Below are 18,302 nucleotides of genomic sequence, written 5' to 3' on the forward strand. Positions count from 1 at the left end.
GTGTAAAGCTATCAAGCCGTTGTAACTAGCTTTCCGTCAATCTATCAGCCACTAAAGAAGAAGCCGTGAGATACGTACAAGACGTGTCATGACGAGAGACGTGAACGAAAGAGAACGCCTGCCGCAAACCAAAAAGCTGCTCTGTGCCTGCTCCTGACATCAGGCCCACCATGTAGGTGGTGGCCGCTTTCGCGTCATGCTGCTCGATTTCGAATGCGCTGGTCTGCGTCCAACACTTGGCGCTGATCCAGTTATCTTCCCAGCCCCATAAACACCATGCAGTAAATCCAGCGAAAGCTGGCCGCTCAAGCAGAAACAAAACAAAAGTCGTCGCCACATATACAAGCCGAACTGCCGAAATAAAGATAGAACGCCGCATCTACCAACGTCCGCCATAACCGCCGCCGTGCATGACCGAGTACATGTTATTTGCAGCGCCCGACTGACCAGCGAATGCGTTCCCGCCGAGCCCACTCGGACCTTGGTGTAGCCGTGCTTGTAGCAGATGACTGGCGCTGGGGTCTGCGACGTCGACGACACCTCCTCCCGATGAGGAAGAAGTGTTAGCGTGACGGTGCTTCTTGCCCTTTTTCTTGCGCTGTTTTTCACCATCACCATAAGCACCAAGGGACGGATAGGGGGAGGCAGGGAATGCATTGGACTGGGCAGGAGGATACGCCGCGTTGGGGTGGGTATTGTTGTAGTTGGGAAAAGAGTGTAACTCACGCTTGGCATCCACGCCACCGGCTGCGCCGTCACGACCGCGCATCAACTCCCTGTAGTAGTTGTCTTGCTGGTTGCGAGGAGTGCCAGCGCTGTATTGAATGCCTCCGGTCGCGAAGCCATGACCTTGGCCAAATGTGAGATTGCCGCTGACAGGAGGTGTCCCAGTCGTCTTAAGGCCGGGTGGAGGGCCGGTTACGTTGCTGCTGTAAAACTGCCCGTGTGGTTGCTGGTGCTGTGCGCTAAAGTGATTGCCACCTGCCGGAGGCATCATCGAAGATTGTTGATTCATAAGTTTGGGGTTTGCTACTGGCTTCACAGCCGCAGAAGCCGAGGAAGAGTCGTTAGCGAAGGAATATCGTGAGACGTTCCGTTGGTGTCCAAGTGGCTGAGAACTTTGCTGTTGAAGTGGTGCCGAAAATGCGGTGGATTGCTGCGTCCCGGAATATGTGCCTATGGTATTTGGCTTCAGCGTCTGCAAGAGCATTTGTTGATGCTGTTGGGGTGTGAGGCCACGGTCACTAATGCCTGGGCTTGCAACACCGCCACCGAATTGGAAGCGCTGGTCAAGTCCGCCTTCGCCAGGAGGTTGAATTGCGCCCTGAATCTGATTCACATTCTGTCGTTCCTCTGGTTCGCCGCCAAGCTGAAGACTTCCACTCATTTCCGGGTTGTCGTCTGGCTCGACAGCAGGAGGTTGCTGATATGCTTGCGTTTCTTGCTCCATTCGGCGCTGTTCTTCCTCACGTTGTTTTCTAACCCGACGCCTGGCTCCCCCGGTTTGATCAAACAAAGGTGGGTAGTTGCTGATGATGTCCAGATCGGTCTGGGGGATGCCATTCGTAGACCACACCAACTTGAAATCGTCAATCTTGAAGTTTCTGAGGAGCAGTTCAAGAGGCGAAATTTGCGTCTTTCGAGGCTGGACGGCTGCTGGCTGAGGCGATATTTCTGCGAACTCTGGCTCCGCTTGATCTGCAGGGGATGATTCTGCGGGCTCGGCGGGCTGCTCAGATTGTAGTGCAGGTGTCGCGGTAACGGGCGGCGGGCTCTCTACAGTCGTGCCTGTCGATTGGGTCTCCGCTCGGCCAGAGTGAGGTTGCGGTCTTGATGCCCAGCTAGCCGTCGAAGGTAAAGCTGGTCGGTCAGGTGCATCCGCTAAAGGCTGGTCACCACTTCCTTGTCGCGTCATCGGCTGTGCTGCCGAGACAGGCTGTTGCGACTGCGGAGGTGGTGGTCGAGCGCCACCATGCTGTGAAGATCCGGCGTTGAGTGAGGACAGATCCGCGCGGGAGTAGCTTTCGTTTGCCTCCCCTGGTTCGTGTAGAAACATACAATTCCGATTCGAACATGTCTCTCCACGCAAGTAAGCAGAGCAGTATTTCGTGGTTCCAAATTGAGCCCGAAGAGTCCTATCGCCATTCTTGGTACCATCGACCGCCGCTATGCAACTCGCAGCGTCTTCTTTGCGCTCGTATGTTACATATACGCCCACGCTGTTGGGATGGGACGTATCTCGCGCTTTACTGACAACAATCTTGATGATCTTGCCGTATTGCCCAAAGTACTGCTCTCCGCGTAAGGTCGCCAAAAGCTGATCCTCCTGAGTCGTAGGGCTGAGTCCGGTCACATAGACGAGGTTCTTCTGCACCACGCGCATGCCAGCCAGGTGTTTCCGGCTGAGGTTCTCCGCTTCGGCTTTCTGTTTTTCTTTCTGCAACATGGCCTGGGTCTTCTTCTGTTTCTGTGCTTGCCGAGCCTTGTGCGCCGCGGTTTCCTCGGGAGTGACAACTTTCCATTCGATGTCGTTGTCGTTGTAGGGCCGTCGACATGCTGGACACAGGCCATTCATGTTGTTCTTGACGTTGTGATAGCAGAACTGGCATATCTAGAGGTGGGTTAGTAGTCTGTTGATGACGGTTTCTGGGACATGATGCTGAAACGCACCTGGTATCCGCAGGGGCACGGTCGAAAGCCCTTGTCTGTAAGGTCGAGCTCTTCCACGCACAGCGGACATGTTTCCTCTTCGTCGTCGTCGATGAACTGATCCTGTAGTCTCGACATGATGTGTGGCGTGTGTGGAGCTTGACGCGTGGGAGCTCAAGATGGAGGAGGCGGAGGGAGCAACGCGCACTTGGACGGTAGAAGTCGGTGTAGGACGCCAGGATGGTGAGGGCGTCGGAGGGTGGTGGGTGGTGGGTGCGCGGTGTAGGGGGCGAGAGAGCGGCAGTGTGCGGTGGTGTCCAAGGGGCGGCAGGGATGGTGTTTGGGATGCTTTCGAGGTCGTTCGGCTGGCTTCAAGATCGAGGTGCGTCCAGGCAGGATGCGTGCACGTGACGCGCCGAGCTGTCAGCCAATGGAAAGCTGCTGAAGCATCATCGACGTCGACGAGGTCCATGTACATGTAGGAGATGCGCGCAGCACCGAGACGAGACGGGCAAAAGTGAAGTGCACCTGCAGCCGACTGCTTCCCACCACTCCACCACCGCACAGCACCGCACAGCACTGCACAGCACAGCACAGCACAACACAACACAACACCATGGCTTCACGATCGCTGGCCAGACCGCTCCGGGCAGCTGTCGGCGCTGCGAAGACCAGCAACAATGCTGTGCGCGCCTTCACTACGACAGCAGGCCGGCCGAAGGAGCTCGCGGGCAGCCATCCAGATCTCCCCAACATGGTGCGCACATGCATATATATATACACGGAGAGGGAGCGCAGTACTGATATGTGGTAGCGACACGCACAGCGCAGTGCCGCAGGCAAGCTCCATGTGCCCATCGTCAATCCAGCAGGTCAGCCAATGCCTCTCTCCGCCATGTCGCCGTGCTCTCTAACGCCGCCGCAGACAAGTACGAGGACAAGGCGCAGGGCCTCCACGCATACGGCCAGTACCTGATGTCGTGTCTGCCCAAATACGTCCAGCAGTGCGTCCAGTCACAACCTCGCCCCTCGACTACTTTCACCTAATGCTTTGCCAGGTTCTCCGTCTGGAAAGATGAGCTCACCATCTACATCCCACCCTCTGGTGTCGTCCCAACCTTCTCCTTCCTCAAATACCACACCGCCGCCGAGTACACCATGGTCGCCGACATCACAGCCGTCGACTACCCGACACGAGACCAGCGGTTCGAGGTCGTTTACAATCTGCTTTCGGTGCGACACAACTCGCGCATCAGAGTGAAGACATACTGCGACGAAGCTACTCCAGTGCCCTCAATAACAAGCCTGTATGACGGTGCGAATTGGTACGAGAGAGAGGTGTACGACCTGTTTGGCGTCTTCTTCGTAGACCACCCGGATCTGAGGAGAATCTTGACCGACTACGGTTTCGATGGACACCCGCTGCGGAAAGACTTCCCTCTCACTGGCTATACTGAGATCAGATACGATGAGGAGAAGAAGCGCATAGTGGTCGAGCCATTGGAGCTATCGCAAGCGTTCAGGAACTTTGAGGGAGGTACAGCGGCTTGGGAACAAGTTGGCCCGGGACACGACAGGAAGCCAGACACCGTAAGCTCATTCATAGCCATCTTGCTCTGCTGGCGGCTAATTGCTGACTTGTACAACAGTTCAAGCTGCCAACCCCGAAGCCAGAACCTAAGCCGGAAGAGGAGAAGAAGAAGTAAGCGGCAGCGTTGCGGTGACGATTTGCTGCACTCCTGTAGAGATATACCTTGTAAATACAGTCGAAACCCATGCATCCAGCGCGACCACATCGAAAGGAATGCCGCGGTCTGGCGGTAGGTGGTAGACCCGCGCTTGACTTGCACTGCTGAGACTAGAGCTCTCGGTAAAGTTGCTGCCCGCCGATGAAGCTTGAAAGATTCAAATCATCACTTCCAACTTCGCAACACTGACATACACTACGCGCATAAAAGGTCCACGATTCCACCTCCAGGCCAGTCTCACTCGAGTTTACCAACGGTACTTCGATCGACCTACACAAGTCAACTCGGGACTCCCCCAGGCACAATGGCAACCAATGGTGACACAGTTGGCCGTGACGACCTTACTTCTCGTACTCTGCCGTTCATGAAGCTCTCAGATGGCTCAGAGGCATCTATGACTAGCCCGCCACCACCATTACCTCACTACCTCAACGCGGAAGGGAGAGCATTGGCACGCTTCGCGGTCGAAGGCAATGTAGTCAGTATGTGAAATCGAAGTGCTGCTTTATGGTCCACAATCTAACAGCATCTTCAGTCACTGGCGGTGCCGGCACCCTAGCCCTCTCCACAGCCCGTGCCCTCCTGGAGCACGGCGCTGCAGGTCTTTGCCTTTGGGATCTTGAAGCCACCCTCCGAAGCGCCCAACCAGCGATCGCCAAACTCGCCTCCGAATTCCCCAGCACTCGCATCTTCAGCATCGCAGTGGACGTCACGGACGATGAAGCCATTGCTGAAGCCGTCACCTCCGTGGTGCAGACGTTTGGAACGTTGGATCATCTCTTCTGCTTCGCAGGGATCGTAGGTTGTTACCATGCTATGGACATGTCGACGGCTCAATGGCGCAAGACCCTTGATGTCAACACCACCGGATCTTTCCTCTGTGCTCAGGCCGCGGCACGGCAGATGAAATCACAGGGTAGCGGTGGGACCATTACGATGACGGCCAGTATCAGTGCGCATCGTGTCAACTTCCCGCAGCCGCAGGTCGGGTACAACGTCAGCAAGGCTGCCATTGTTGCGTTGAAATCATCTCTGGCAGCGGAGTGGGCAGTGCATGGGATCAGGGTTAACTCCATTAGTCCAGGATACATGGATACCATTCTGAACGCAGGTGATGGGAATATCGCGGAGGCGAGGGCGAGCTGGGCAGCGCATAATCCCATGGGACGCATGGGGCAGCCGCCTGAGGTGGAGGGGATGTGTGTTTTGTTGGCGAGTCGTGCAGGAAGTTATATCAATGGTGCTGACATGTTAATCGATGGTGGTGCAACCGTGTTTTAGCGTAGTTCACGTGCTAGCTTAATGTCAGCTTTGACAGCTCGCAGAATGAATCGCAGGTAGCAAGTCTTGTCGCCTTATTGTATCGATCTTCATCTCTCGTCCATCGCTATGCATTTCATAGTCGTCCCAAGTAGGCGAGACACCTTCAACATGTCTAGATACTTCGCTTCATTCGCTAGCATAATGTCGACCTCTTACAGACTCTTTATCGCCACTACACGGTCCAAATTAGCACTGATGCTTTCATGTGTGCTTTCAAAACTACGGCGAGGTTTGTGTGACTCTGCAGAAGCATAGTTGCCCTGTCGCTGATGTAGCAATTGATGCTGCCAGCTGATTGCTAACGAAGACTCACCCAAGGCATGTCGGGCATTTTAACCTCTCTTCTCACCTTGCACAAAGGCAAGATCACCAGTCTTACCAAGCGACTGCGAGGCAGCCTCTTCGAGCAAGACACCTAGAGCAATGAGTGCCGTTTCGTCCATGCTTGTGAAGTCCTCGTCGCATTTGCCCAAAATACCTGATCCGTAGAAGTCAGAAGCGTAAGAATGGATAGCTTTCAACATGTCGGAATCTGGCAACCTTGCGCCGGAAGGAAGACGACGATGCACAAAGTACGCATCATCCTCTTGGTATCGTGTTGGTGCATTCTTCTGACTGAACAGCACCTGGTCCGGCGGCATCGGCTGTTTGATGGCATTTGACAGGATGAAGCCGTCACGCGAAAGACGCCCTGCGACTGCGTCGTACAGACTGCCCTGCTGTCGATCTACAACCGAGATAGACTCGCGATCATCGTCTTGCTTCGGAGGCTCCCGAGTCCCTTCTTCGACCTGTCGGCTCTTGGCTCTTCTCGGCTTCTTGCTTGGGCTTGCAGTCTGAACATTTGCAACTCTGCGTTGTCGTACGGGCATGTCTTGTCTTGCTTCCTTGGAAGAACTTGATGCCTGAGTTCTGTCCCTAGAAGAACTTGACGCCTGCGTTCTCTTCCTGCCCGAAGATCTGGGCTCTGCCTCGTTTGACGAGGACATGGAAAATCTTCCTCAGCAAAACCTCGTCGATATCTTTCCACTCCTTGTTCTGCACTGCCTCGCCCTCTCGTATTTCGTACACTGTCAGTACAGCGCCTTTCTGGCCTGTCTCGTCCACCCAGTCGTAAATGGAGTCCGCCCATTCGCTCAAGCTCCGCCAATACACAAAGCATGTGTGCGTTTGCTCTCCTCTGGTTGTAGGCGCAATCCACTCGACTAACGATCCGTTCGCGGGCTGGCTCATGTGGTCGAGGACAGATCGAACGTCATTGGGTTTGAGGCTCCTTTTGATGGCTGTGTTGCTGAAGAGATCCGCTGGTGGGGATGAGAGGGAGAGCTTGAACAGACGATGGTGAGCGCAGTACGCGATGATTAACGTCGACCACAATTGCAGTTGTCGGGCGCGAGTGGTCAAGTTGGGTTGCAGTGTATAGAAAGGCGGGAAGCTGGTGTACGCTGGGAGAGTGAATTTCGAGGCGTCGCTGGCTGTCGCTTGATCCGGACACGTCGAGCGCGAAGGCACATAGGTCGAGCCACCTAGCGACAACCCTGCCAGCGACGGCTCGGGCGATGCTGCGTCCATACTGTGCCAGCACGATTGTCGAAGACTCGAAGACTTCAAGACTCGAAGTAGTAGAGGGAGGGGCAAGTGCTTCCTCAAGAGTCGATCAAGTCAATCAAGTGCGGGGCGCGCATGCCTATGTGTGGAACTAATATTTAGCGCGTCTCTGTCTCTGCAACCAGCTGCTATTTGACTTCAATCTCCATCTCGATCTCGCATGCCCTGTGCATTGCATTGCATGAGCGACATCCACGATGCCGGGCGGGAGGCCGCCTATCGTCCTCGACGACAGACGAGAATGGATCACGGAACGCGTGGCTGCTGGCATTACGCAGGAAGAGATCCGCCGGGAGCTGGAAGAGCAGCATGGCGTAAAGATCGGGAGGTCGAAGTTGATGCAACAGCTTGCCACTTGGAACATCACTGCGAGACGGCCAGCCTACAAGGACTCCGAGGAACTGCGAGAGCGCGTCGCGCATTGCTTCCACGTCCTGCGCTTCACTGATGAGAAGACGCGCGAGTTGCTGGAGAAGGAAGGCTACAATATCGGTGAAAAGAGAATCGCGCGACTACGGAAAGAAATGGGTCTATTGAAGCGCATACCGGCCTCAGAGCGCGACGATGCAGAGGCTGCAATTGCGCAGTTGCTCCACCAGGAGTTGAAGGACGGCAACAAAATCAGAGAGCTAGGCCGCCAGCAATTGTATAAGCATATCCGCTCCAGATATAATGTCGTCGGACGGTAGGTGGTCAGTTGTCTACAACTTATCACGCGGTACTAATCTAATCTCCTCAGTGATCGTATCTACAAAGTGGCCAATCTGTTCGACCCAGAAGGTCCCGTTCGACGACGTGTTGAGAACGGTCGCGCCACTGCGAGAAGACGCGCCGGCCCACAGGCCATCAATGACCCGACCGGCGACGAGCATGCTCCTGGAGAGCCCGACACTATGTGCCCCGATCCTATCGACCCGTTGATCATGGCAGTTTCTGGCGCGCAAACGGCTGGACTTCCTACCGCACCAGCTGACATTATGGAATGTAATAGCTCAGATCATTACCCTCCGTCAGCTCAAATTCAGTGAAGCCATTGCCCAAGAAACGCCACCGATTCGCACTTCGATACTTGATATCGAAATCTTCTGGGCGAAGTCTGCCATTTACCAGCTTCTCGTAAAGAATGGCACTTCCGGCAAAAGTGGCGGTCACTCTGCCATCAATACGGTTCGCCTTGTACCAGGACCGACATGCTCCAGTCCAGGTAAGGGCTTCATGGATCTGATCGCCGTATCGGACGAACTCGTCCACGACATCCTGTTTGGGCGCAATCGATGCAATGTCTTCGTAAGCCATCTTTGTGATCCATTTAATCATCCATTCGGCTGACCAATCCAGTGAAAATATCAGACTACCGTGTCCGACTGTCGCATTGGGCCCTGTGAAGAAGAAGAGATTCGGCATCTCAGGACATGTTACCTTGGACCGTCTTGCGATAATCCCTCAACGCCTGTGGCACGCGAAGATGTGCCTTATCCTGGGCTGTATACGGCGGATTTGGGTTCGGATCGTCTCCACCTGCAAGCAACCCGTGATTAACATGCGGTCGAGGACACAGGCGTATCGCGACACCAACCTACCCATGAGCTTGGCTGTGTGGTGTCGCGATACCACCCATCACATCGCACTCCAAGACAGCTGTTCTCGCGCCACGTACCGCCAACCGTGGCCCCTTTATCGTAGATGACGAAATCAAGCAGCTTAGAACATCCAGCTCCAATGATGCCAACCCGCAGTCGCTTGGTAGGTGTCCATGCCGAAACATTGTCCAACGGAATGGTGATATGATCGATGTAATCAGATCGTTCCTGCGACCGTGTATGTGCTGCGGCAGGTGGGATTGGAGATTTATTGAACTGATGATGATGGTCCTCAATGGGTAAATCTTCTCGACCCGTGCGGCCGGTCGTTGAGTCGCTCAATGTACTAGCAATGCTCACTTCTGCCATGGAAGACTTCGCTCAAGGAAATGAAGATGTCACACGACTGTACCTACCCTGCCATTTTTTCTTGTAGAACACCTCATCCATTTGCGCGACATCGGCTGAACATGAAGTCGGTGGTGGGGTAGAGCTTGCTCATGGAGAGCCGTGTTGCAAGGATAACCTAATCCTAGACCTATGGAACAGTAAGTCAATAATGCGGTCGGAATGGTGCTTATCAGGCTGGTGACCGTGGCTTCTCTAAGCCGTGGCATGAACAAGCGGCAGTTGAGAGATCAACCTCGGCTTGACAGTGGCCCGAGCGGTTCGTGGATGATCGAACACATCACCACTGAACATAGACCATCGACAATGCAGCTGAGCTGGATTACTAGCAGTGCACACCGGGACGAAGCATGAAGACTGCTCACTTCAAGATCTACGAGCACACAGTGCCAACGTGCCATATCAGGGAGTATGCACGAGCGACCGCGGAGGATCAAGAAGATGAGCTACATCTGGCAGTCAAGCAGTACACACCACTAGAAAGTGGCAACAAGAAGCAGCGTAGCGTGACTATCATTGGCGCTCATGCCAATGGATTCCCGAAGGAACTCTACGAGCCTCTCTGGGACGATCTCTTCGAACGATTAAAAGACAAGAATGTGTACGTCCGCAATATCTTCATCGCAGACGTGTCACATCAGGGGCAATCAGGTATTCTGAACGAACACAAACTAGGCAACGATCCTTCATGGATGGACCACCCCCGAGATCTTCTGATGATGGTGAACTACTTCAAGCGGGATATGAAGCGACCTATCATCGGCATCGGACATAGCATGGGTGGCAACAACCTCATAAACCTATCGCTCATGCACCCACGCCTATTCACCACCCTTGTACTGATCGATCCTGTAGTCCAAAGGCTGCCTTCGGTGCAAGGCAACTTTGGACCTGCCAGAGCTTCAACTGTCCGGAGAGATCGTTGGCCAAGCAGAAAGGATGCCATAGCTGGTTTCAACCGGTCGAAGTTCTACAAGACATGGGATCCGCGAGTTCTCGAGAAATGGATTGATCATGGTCTACGCGAGCTTCCCACCCCACTGTACCCAGAAGTCAACACAGCGAAAACCACATTACCGACAGTATCTGCAGACCCCAGCACAGCTTCGATACAGCCTGACAAGGATACCGAGCGAGAGCTCACGTTGAAGACAACGAAGCATCAGGAAGTTTTCACGTTTCTGCGGCCAAACTTTCCCACTGCTGCGTATTCTTCGCCTTCGACAGAACCTAACTCCGTCACACATCCAGATGTGGACCTCGCGTTGGGCCCAGTGGCACCATTCTATCGGCCAGAACCCCTCGCAACATTTAAGAGATTACCCCATGTCCGACCAAGCGTCTTCTACGTCTTCGGCGACCAGTCAGATCTCTCAGCACCAGTTTTGAAAGCCGACAAGCTCGCACAAACGGGCATTGGAGTCGGCGGGTCAGGTGGCTTGAAGAAGGGCAGAGTGGCCGAGATCACTTTCAAAGGTGTTGGTCATCTTATACCTATGGAAGTTGTGGACAAGACTGCGAATGCTGTGGCAGGGTGGATAGTACCGGAGCTCAACCGATGGCAGGAGCTGGAGGACGCTGAGAGGGCAGAGTGGAGTGAGGTGCCGAAGCACATGAGGAGTCAGTTTAGCGAGGAGTTTAAGAGGACTATGACCGGAGACTGGGTCAAGGAGGTGAAGGAACAAGCGACAAAGAAGCCATCGAAGCTGTAGTAGACCTTGGCGATATCGACTTCCGACTCTGTTTGATACGTCATGTTCTAGACCCTCCTTGTCGGTACCGTGCTGCAGCTATGCTGGAGAGATCTGCTGTCTCGTGTCCTCCGGCCCTACAGGCTCGCGTGCTGAAAGAAGTCGTTCTACCCGTCCAGGGACTTACCTCCATTCGTCACACATCATCTTGCCTGACTGCCACGATAGCGTACTTGGTCAAGGTTGCATCGTGACCATGCATTCCTGCTGATACGCCCTACATCGGATGATGCTTGACAACACATGGCCTGACGTTGTGTCACCCTCAGCGGGGATGTAGAACAACGGTATAGCTGCAGGCCGCGACCAAGTCGTATTCAACTGCACCGTCCCTTCTGGCGCGGCATTTCATTTTCCAATTGTCTGTTGGCGGAGTTGAGCTCTCAAATCGCCACCGACTGCCTTCGTAACGCCATTAACGCTCAGTTCACCACCAGACTGTGCCCCTACCTTGCTGGAATGACTGAATCACTCAACCCTCCAACTATCTTGAGACCACCGGGATCTCCTCCGTAAGCAACCGCATAGCGATGGGGGTGCCAAGCAACATATGTGACCACGTTGGTCGTCTCGACTTTGTGCACGACGTCGCCGGTATCAACGTGGTAGATATTGATGCCTTTATCGCCGTCCTTGCTGTCAGCCGTCCCGCTACCCACAACGAGGTAATTGCCATCGAAGCTGAAGCTCAGGTCTCGTACGGCGTTCGTGTGGTCCATGAGAGCATGGTCGCACAGCCAGGTACTTGTGTTGAAGAGGTTAATGATACCATCAGACCCTCCTGTGGCGAGATATGTGCCGGCTGGGGAGTAGGTGACAGCATTGACTGATGCAGTGTGGCCGGACAGTAAGTGGAGCTTCTTCATGGAGGGATAGTCGTATATGCGGATGCCTCCATTGGTCTCGGCGGAGAAGAGGGTACTTGCATCGTTTGAAAATGCCATCTGGTTGTAGCTGACTTTCCCATCTTTCGTTGGGGTCCGATCCGTGGCAGTCAGCTCGTAGCTATTTGTCGCAGTGGATCCGGCGGTGGAGGCACCAAATAGTACATTGTCTGTCCGACGAACGTCCACAGACGTGATGACATCGTCCTTGCGACCAACAAGGAGCTCGGTGGCATTGGGATGCCACGTCAGAAACAGCCCCTGGTTGTCCACTTTGTGCTCGCCCGCTTTCGTAGTCAATCCACCTTTTGCATGCGCCGCAACGCCAGTTCCCAAAGACGCGGCACCGCCTGGAAGCCGAACGTCCCACAGCTTGAGCATTCCGTCTACGCCAGTGCTTGCCAGCAGGCCTTCATGCTTGGGCGAGAAGACAATCTTCTCCACGTTGCTAGCGTGGCTGCCTGGCTTTGAAGACGTGTCTCGCAGCTCCGTGCTGTTCTTCACGTCGGGTCGCTCGGCGTTCCACACTCGTATGTTGGATGAGACCGAGGCGGCGACCATCGAACCGGTGGGCGACCATGATATGCTCCGAACATTGGGTGCCAGAGTACTAGGCCGGAGCGATTCGGAGAAGAGGACCGGTGGGTTTGCCTTGGACACGAACAGGTCTTTCAGCTCGTTCTTTTTGATCGGCCTCGACCGTGCTGGAGGTGCCATGATGGCGTCCTGATGTGATGGCGTGTCAAGGCGATCGACAGTTCTGCGGTACGAGTGCCTCAATACGACCGCATGATGTTCAATCTCGCATGCAGCTCTCTACTCGGTCGCAGCGCCTCGATAGCTTGCTCGACCAATGCATGTGAAGAGTGAAATGTGTCGAGTGAATGTGTCCAAGCTCTCACGCTCGGTGGCCGGCAGCCACACGCAGGCAGGGTTACCTTGTGATCTTTTGTATCTGCTGGGGCTTGACCGACGATCGCCGCAGCTTCCCGCTAGAGTCAGATCGAAGCGATGCACCACACAGTGGCACTGGCACACAGCACCACTTCCAAGGAAATGAGCTGCGGGAAGGAAAACCGGATTGAGCAGGAGGCATCGTGCAGCACACGTCCACACCCTCCTCCTGTCATAAGGTAGCACGCCGTCGACACACAACAACGCCGCTGTACTCCTGTAGCCTTCGATATCGCCGCCCTACATGAGCATTCCACGTTTCATTGTTTGAGTTGTTTCATCAGCCACCACCGCCACACACGCGATGCCATCATGTGCATGCTAGACCTGAGCTTAACGCCGCGGGACAGCTCTTAGCGCGCAGAAGAGCAAGCAACCACTGCCGATCCGCTCGCCGGCGACTCGTGGCGGCGAGGCAGGAGAGCGACGACGAGACATGCCGTCGTCGTCGTCCACAGCCGCGAAAAACACTCTGCCTCCCCTCAACATTCAAGGCCGCACCACCACGCCCGCGTCCTTGCGTGGCGCCCACTTCCGCTACAGCAGCGACTCGGCCGTGCCAGTCACCACCACCACCACCACCACCACCACCACCACCATCATGGAGGACCCGGAGGCACGCCCCGAGCTGCAGACCTTCGATTCTAGCGGGACGGGGAGCTCCAACGACGAGGCGTATGCTCACGGCCAGGAGAGCGGCAGCTACAGCGACAGCGACGGCGTCGCCTCGAGGCATTTCGGTCCAGCTGCTCCGCCTGGCGTGGACGAGGCAACGCTCTTGACAAATTGGAGCAGCTACGGATGGACCCCCAATGGCGGCAGCTCTGGGCGGACAAGTACGCGCAGTTCCATGGGCACCAGTGCGCAGCAATATGACACACTTCCTCCGGCTCAGGCAGCCATGAACGGCCAAGCAGCTTCTTCACGGCAGATCCGGCCAGGTGCCACCAGGCAGCCCAGCAATGCCTACGCTCCAGCCCGAAGACCGCACCAATATTCCCTGAACACCTCCACACGACCGAGGAACAGTTCGACCCAGCGACGGAGAAATCCCAACGCCGAGTACAGGGCGCAAGAGAAGGCGTACGTGCAACGCATACGGCAGGATGCACCCCAGGAGGAGTTCTACGGCGAGCCTAGGACGCCCAGCTTGGACTACAGCTCTGGCTCGGAGTCTGAGGAGGATTCACCCACGAACGCCAACTATGTCGATCACGATCCTGCTGAAGCCGATACACTTCTCTACTACGGCAACGAAGACTTGGAGCCATCGGTGGAGGAGCTGAAAGTGCCCGCGAACCGAGAGCGACTCGAATGGCACGCGATGCTGGCGAATGTATTGACTGGCGACGTCGTGAAGCAAGAGAAGAAACGGTTGATTGGCGGGCCAGAGCAGCAAGGTGAGAACACATTGAAGACAGAAGTCTGGATCGGTGTACGGGCCAAAACATGTGGCCGATCCATAGCGGCACAGAAGAGGTTGATCGAAGACGGACGATCCAAGATCAAGCCGGCGATAGAATCAATTGTGGCGTTCGAAATCAAAGGTGAGGCAGAGGTTGGCCAGTCCGCGGTGGAACAGGTGCGGGAGATTGTCAAGAAGATCGAAAAGATCGAAGGGCTCTATCCCACTCGGCAGGCCTTTGAAGCAGCTCATCCCCGTGCCGCTTCGACCGCATACAGGGAAACCTGTGATGCTGTCATAGCATGGAACAATACAACAGAGCTCATCAACACCGAACTGGGCATCCTGCAAAGCTGGGTTGGGAATATGGAGCTCGACTTTACGCAGCCGCGGGTGTACCCAGAGAGCGAGCAGGGTAATCATCTCTTCGACGACAGTTCCTTCATCGACCGAATATTAAAGGAGGATGGATTGAAATCGTTACAGGGCGACAAGAGCTTACTGCAAGGAGTCAACACGGTCATTCACAAAGCAAAGACCACGCTCATCAGCAATGCCGAAGCATTCTCAGACCGTCACCTTCCGCCGTACATTGAAGAGCTTCTCACATTGATCAACTTTCCCAGCCGCCTCATCCAGGAAATCATACGCATGCGACTGTCTTATGCTAAAAAGATGAAGGATTCTGCACAGCAAGGCGTCATGACTGCCGAGCAGATGATCTTGCAATTTCAGATCCTCCTGCAGCTTGCAGTCAAGATCAAAGAAGCTTACAATGTCATCGCTCAGCCAGAGCCGGGCTGGGATTTGCCTCCTTGCATTGACGACAACTTCGATTCTGTAATTCTCGATGCGTTGAAGTTCTACTTCAAAATGCTGAACTGGAAGCTCATGGCCAACAAGAACACCTTCAAAGAGGCAGAGATTCTGGAGCAAGAGTGGGACTTTTCGAACGAGCTCGGTCGATATCTGGATGGTGGTGATGTTGAAGTTGCAGAACAATTTTCAAGCTTGACTTCCAAGTCGATGGTCCGTCTGGCTGCACATTTCGAAAAAGAGCTACAAAGACCGCCGGACGAAGTTGCTGGTACTGCCGAGATGGACAAACGTTACAAGTCCATACTGGACTCCGTTCGTGTTCGCCAGCGCAAGATTTTCCGATTCGGCAGGATCTTGAGTCAAAGATTCGAGAATGCAACAGAGTACAACATCAACATCGAGAACGAGCAGTATGAAGACCTGCTGCTTGCACTGAGACTGTCGGGCCACTTTCTGATTGAGACACCTCCTGGAAGCCCGCCCCCGCTCGTACTTGGGGATGAGGCCAAGAGTGGCGCCAAAATGTATATTCTTGCCAGTCCTGCTTTGCGGGAGCGGCCGAAGGATATTCAGAGCATGCTTGGAACGTGCTACCATGCTGAAGATAGCCCAGAAGATCCTAGCAATCCATATGTCTTGATTCTACGACCAGAGAATCCGCTGTACTGGGAAGGTGCTCGCATGGAGACTCCACTGGGCACGATTGGGCAGGAAATGCTCAAGACACCTCAGTCACTTGACTTGAAGACAGGTCGACTACGGCTTGTTGCCGACGGCAGCCAGCAGCGACTTGCAAATGCAAATATGGCTTTCGGTCAGGCGACTGGTAATTTCGACCTGACCGTGCTTGTCGAGCAACGAGCAAACTTGCCGCGAGTCAACCAAGAGCTAGCGAAGATTCGCAAGACTGCGCACAAGCTCTCTAATACTATTATGGACTCTGTCGCGATCGTCCGCTCGCAGACGGAAGCCGCTGGCAGGAAATGGGAGAGTCAAGAACTTATCCAGACCTGCTTTGCTTTCGCAACCGAGTTTGGTCAGCGTTCTGCAATTCACATGGATGCTCAGCGAAGGGCTATCAACCAGCACAAGCTCACCAAGCTTGCGCTGGATTGGGTGTCATTCATATGTGACGATTGTGTGGCGTCAGACCGGAAGACTTTCAGATGGGCAGTCGTGGCGCTTGAATTCGCAATGGTCATGACACGGGGGCAGAACATCTTGTCCATCTCCGACGAAGAATATGCGCTCCTCAGAAGCAAGGTGGCAGGCTGCATGAGTCTGCTCATCAGCCACTTCGACATCATGGGCGCCAGAGGGACCGTCGCCGCCCAAGCAGAGAAGCAGCGCATGGATGCCATGGTGGGCAAGCTCAGACTGGACGTTGGGAAGCTGAAAGACGACGAAGAGAGCTCGCGCATAGTCCGCGCGCAATGGCTTGATGAATTGGACAAGATCGATCAACTGCGAAAGGATCGCGAAGCTGAGCGACAGGCTTTGGGCCGAGTGCTCGAAGACTCTAACGACGCCGACCGTGCCCTTACCCATCTTTCTGCTTCTGCCAGCAACGTCCATCTGCGATGGCAGCAAGGACAATTCGTCGGCGGAGGCACTTTCGGATCCGTCTACGCTGCCATCAACCTGGATAGTGGTCACTTGATGGCGGTGAAAGAGATCCGCCTGCAAGATCCGAAGATGATTCCAACCATTGTCTCGCAGATCCGGGATGAGATGGGTGTTCTTCAGGTCCTTGACCATCCCAACGTCGTCCAATACTACGGCATCGAGCCTCACAGAGACAAGGTCTATATCTTCATGGAATACTGCTCGGGTGGCTCGCTTGCTGGACTGTTAGAGCATGGCCGCATCGAGGACGAGATGGTGCTCCAAGTATACGCCCTGCAAATGCTTGAGGGTCTTGGATACCTCCACGAAGCGAACGTCGTGCATCGCGACATCAAGCCTGAGAACATTCTACTCGACCACAACGGCGTGATCAAGTTTGTCGACTTCGGTGCCGCAAAAGTCATCGCGAAGCAGGGCAAGACTATCGTCGCTGATGGGCCCAATGGCCGTGGCGAGCAACGCTCCGTCCAAGGAACACCTATGTACATGTCTCCCGAGGTCATCAAAGGCGGCAAGCACCCGCACGCTCGTCTCGGCGCCGCCGACATCTGGTCCCTCGGCTGCGTCATCAGCGAAATGGCAACCGGCAGCAGACCGTGGGCTAACATGGACAATGATTTCGCCATCATGTACAACATCGCCAACGGCAACTCGCCCCAAATGCCGACCCGCGAACAACTTTCAGAGTCCGGTCTAGACTTTTTGAAACGCTGCTTTGACCGCGATCCAGCTAAGCGAGCATCTGCAGCGGAACTGTTACAGCACGAGTGGATTCTTGGAATAAAAGTTCAGCTTTCGCTTGAGCCAGGGACGCCGCAAACACCGAGTGTGCAGAGCGATAGTTCATTTGGTGGTCTCGTGACTCCTTCTAGTGAGAGGCCTAGCGAGGGCTCGCAGATTTTGAGTCGGGGCAACTCTAGTAATATCATTGGAGAGTCACCGTTGAGGGAAGAGGTGGAGCAGGAGGAATAGTTGACCTCGATGATCAAGATGCCCCAAGCAAGGAGAAAGTCGGGGTATTTCACTAACTGAGAATGGGATCCATGGCCGTTGGGGGCCCATGTTTGTGCTCATGAGCACGTCCTATTCATTTGAGCGCTATGCACTTATGGCACATGTTTGGTGTCGAAGATCATGACTGCGGGCCCGGAGGTGGATATTGAGAACATACAGCATCAGCGTTGGCGTTGTGGTTCGAGTGGCATCATCTTGAGCGCTTTATTTCGGTGTTCCTGTGGTAGAATAAGAACCCTATGACTGGACTGAAAGTCTGCACGCACATTCTCCACCATGGAGCTCATCACGGACTCAGATGGTCGACGCTGATATCTCCCGCCGATGCGCCCTGCTTGCACCCTGCCCGTGCTGGTGCTTCATCTCGCTCGGATGCAATAGATCCTTCTTCGCAGCCTCACGGAACAGCTCTTCCCACTCGCCTTTCTCTGGCGGTGGTCAGAGAGGCTCGTCCTGCATCTCCTCCGTGCTCTTCTCGATATGCTGCTGCCCACTAATATAAGCCCGATGATAAGATTCCCGTGTCCCCCATT

General features: G+C 54.7%; 10 protein-coding genes across 10 annotated transcripts; 5 read left to right on the forward strand and 5 right to left on the reverse strand.

The window, feature by feature from the left end:
- Positions 1–25: 25 nt before the first annotated feature.
- On the reverse strand, positions 26–379 carry CLAFUR5_20005 (uncharacterized protein; the record flags this gene model as incomplete). The annotated part of the gene is made up of 1 exon (XM_059462864.1): positions 26–379. The coding sequence occupies one exon, from the start codon at positions 377–379 to the stop codon at positions 26–28; it is 354 nt and encodes a 117-aa protein (XP_059318859.1).
- CLAFUR5_00997 (General negative regulator of transcription subunit 4) lies at positions 380–2,787 on the reverse strand (the record flags this gene model as incomplete). Its single annotated transcript, XM_047900145.1, has 2 exons — positions 380–2,611; positions 2,671–2,787. 2 exons carry the CDS (start codon positions 2,785–2,787, stop codon positions 380–382), a joined length of 2,349 nt encoding a protein of 782 aa, XP_047756348.1.
- Positions 2,788–3,265: 478 nt separating this feature from the next.
- On the forward strand, positions 3,266–4,355 carry CLAFUR5_00998 (NADH-ubiquinone oxidoreductase; the record flags this gene model as incomplete). Its single annotated transcript, XM_047900146.1, has 5 exons — positions 3,266–3,406; positions 3,464–3,521; positions 3,575–3,653; positions 3,708–4,239; positions 4,299–4,355. The coding sequence occupies 5 exons, from the start codon at positions 3,266–3,268 to the stop codon at positions 4,353–4,355; spliced, it is 867 nt and encodes a 288-aa protein (XP_047756343.1).
- A 346-nt stretch (positions 4,356–4,701) lies between these two features.
- On the forward strand, positions 4,702–5,678 carry CLAFUR5_00999 (NADP-dependent mannitol dehydrogenase; the record flags this gene model as incomplete). Its single annotated transcript, XM_047900147.1, has 2 exons — positions 4,702–4,879; positions 4,933–5,678. The coding sequence occupies 2 exons, from the start codon at positions 4,702–4,704 to the stop codon at positions 5,676–5,678; spliced, it is 924 nt and encodes a 307-aa protein (XP_047756344.1).
- A 374-nt stretch (positions 5,679–6,052) lies between these two features.
- On the reverse strand, positions 6,053–6,592 carry CLAFUR5_01000 (uncharacterized protein; the record flags this gene model as incomplete). The annotated part of the gene is made up of 1 exon (XM_047900148.1): positions 6,053–6,592. One exon carries the CDS (start codon positions 6,590–6,592, stop codon positions 6,053–6,055), a length of 540 nt encoding a protein of 179 aa, XP_047755811.1.
- A 46-nt stretch (positions 6,593–6,638) lies between these two features.
- On the reverse strand, positions 6,639–7,292 carry CLAFUR5_01001 (Vacuolar protein-sorting-associated protein 25; the record flags this gene model as incomplete). The annotated part of the gene is made up of 1 exon (XM_047900149.1): positions 6,639–7,292. One exon carries the CDS (start codon positions 7,290–7,292, stop codon positions 6,639–6,641), a length of 654 nt encoding a protein of 217 aa, XP_047755810.1.
- A 233-nt stretch (positions 7,293–7,525) lies between these two features.
- Positions 7,526–8,356, forward strand: CLAFUR5_01002 (uncharacterized protein; the record flags this gene model as incomplete). The annotated part of the gene is made up of 2 exons (XM_047900150.1): positions 7,526–8,013; positions 8,068–8,356. The coding sequence occupies 2 exons, from the start codon at positions 7,526–7,528 to the stop codon at positions 8,354–8,356; spliced, it is 777 nt and encodes a 258-aa protein (XP_047755813.1).
- A 1,310-nt stretch (positions 8,357–9,666) lies between these two features.
- CLAFUR5_01003 (Type I acyl-CoA thioesterase mpaH) lies at positions 9,667–11,028 on the forward strand (the record flags this gene model as incomplete). Its single annotated transcript, XM_047900151.1, has 2 exons — positions 9,667–10,096; positions 10,172–11,028. The coding sequence occupies 2 exons, from the start codon at positions 9,667–9,669 to the stop codon at positions 11,026–11,028; spliced, it is 1,287 nt and encodes a 428-aa protein (XP_047755812.1).
- Positions 11,029–11,513: 485 nt separating this feature from the next.
- Positions 11,514–12,668, reverse strand: CLAFUR5_01004 (uncharacterized protein; the record flags this gene model as incomplete). The annotated part of the gene is made up of 1 exon (XM_047900152.1): positions 11,514–12,668. One exon carries the CDS (start codon positions 12,666–12,668, stop codon positions 11,514–11,516), a length of 1,155 nt encoding a protein of 384 aa, XP_047755815.1.
- A 673-nt stretch (positions 12,669–13,341) lies between these two features.
- Positions 13,342–17,727, forward strand: CLAFUR5_01005 (MAP kinase kinase kinase wis4; the record flags this gene model as incomplete). The annotated part of the gene is made up of 1 exon (XM_047900153.1): positions 13,342–17,727. The coding sequence occupies one exon, from the start codon at positions 13,342–13,344 to the stop codon at positions 17,725–17,727; it is 4,386 nt and encodes a 1,461-aa protein (XP_047755814.1).
- Positions 17,728–18,302: the final 575 nt, after the last annotated feature.

Source organism: Fulvia fulva, chromosome 1, assembly GCF_020509005.1.
Source record: "Fulvia fulva chromosome 1, complete sequence".
Lineage (NCBI taxonomy): Eukaryota > Fungi > Ascomycota > Dothideomycetes > Mycosphaerellales > Mycosphaerellaceae > Fulvia > Fulvia fulva.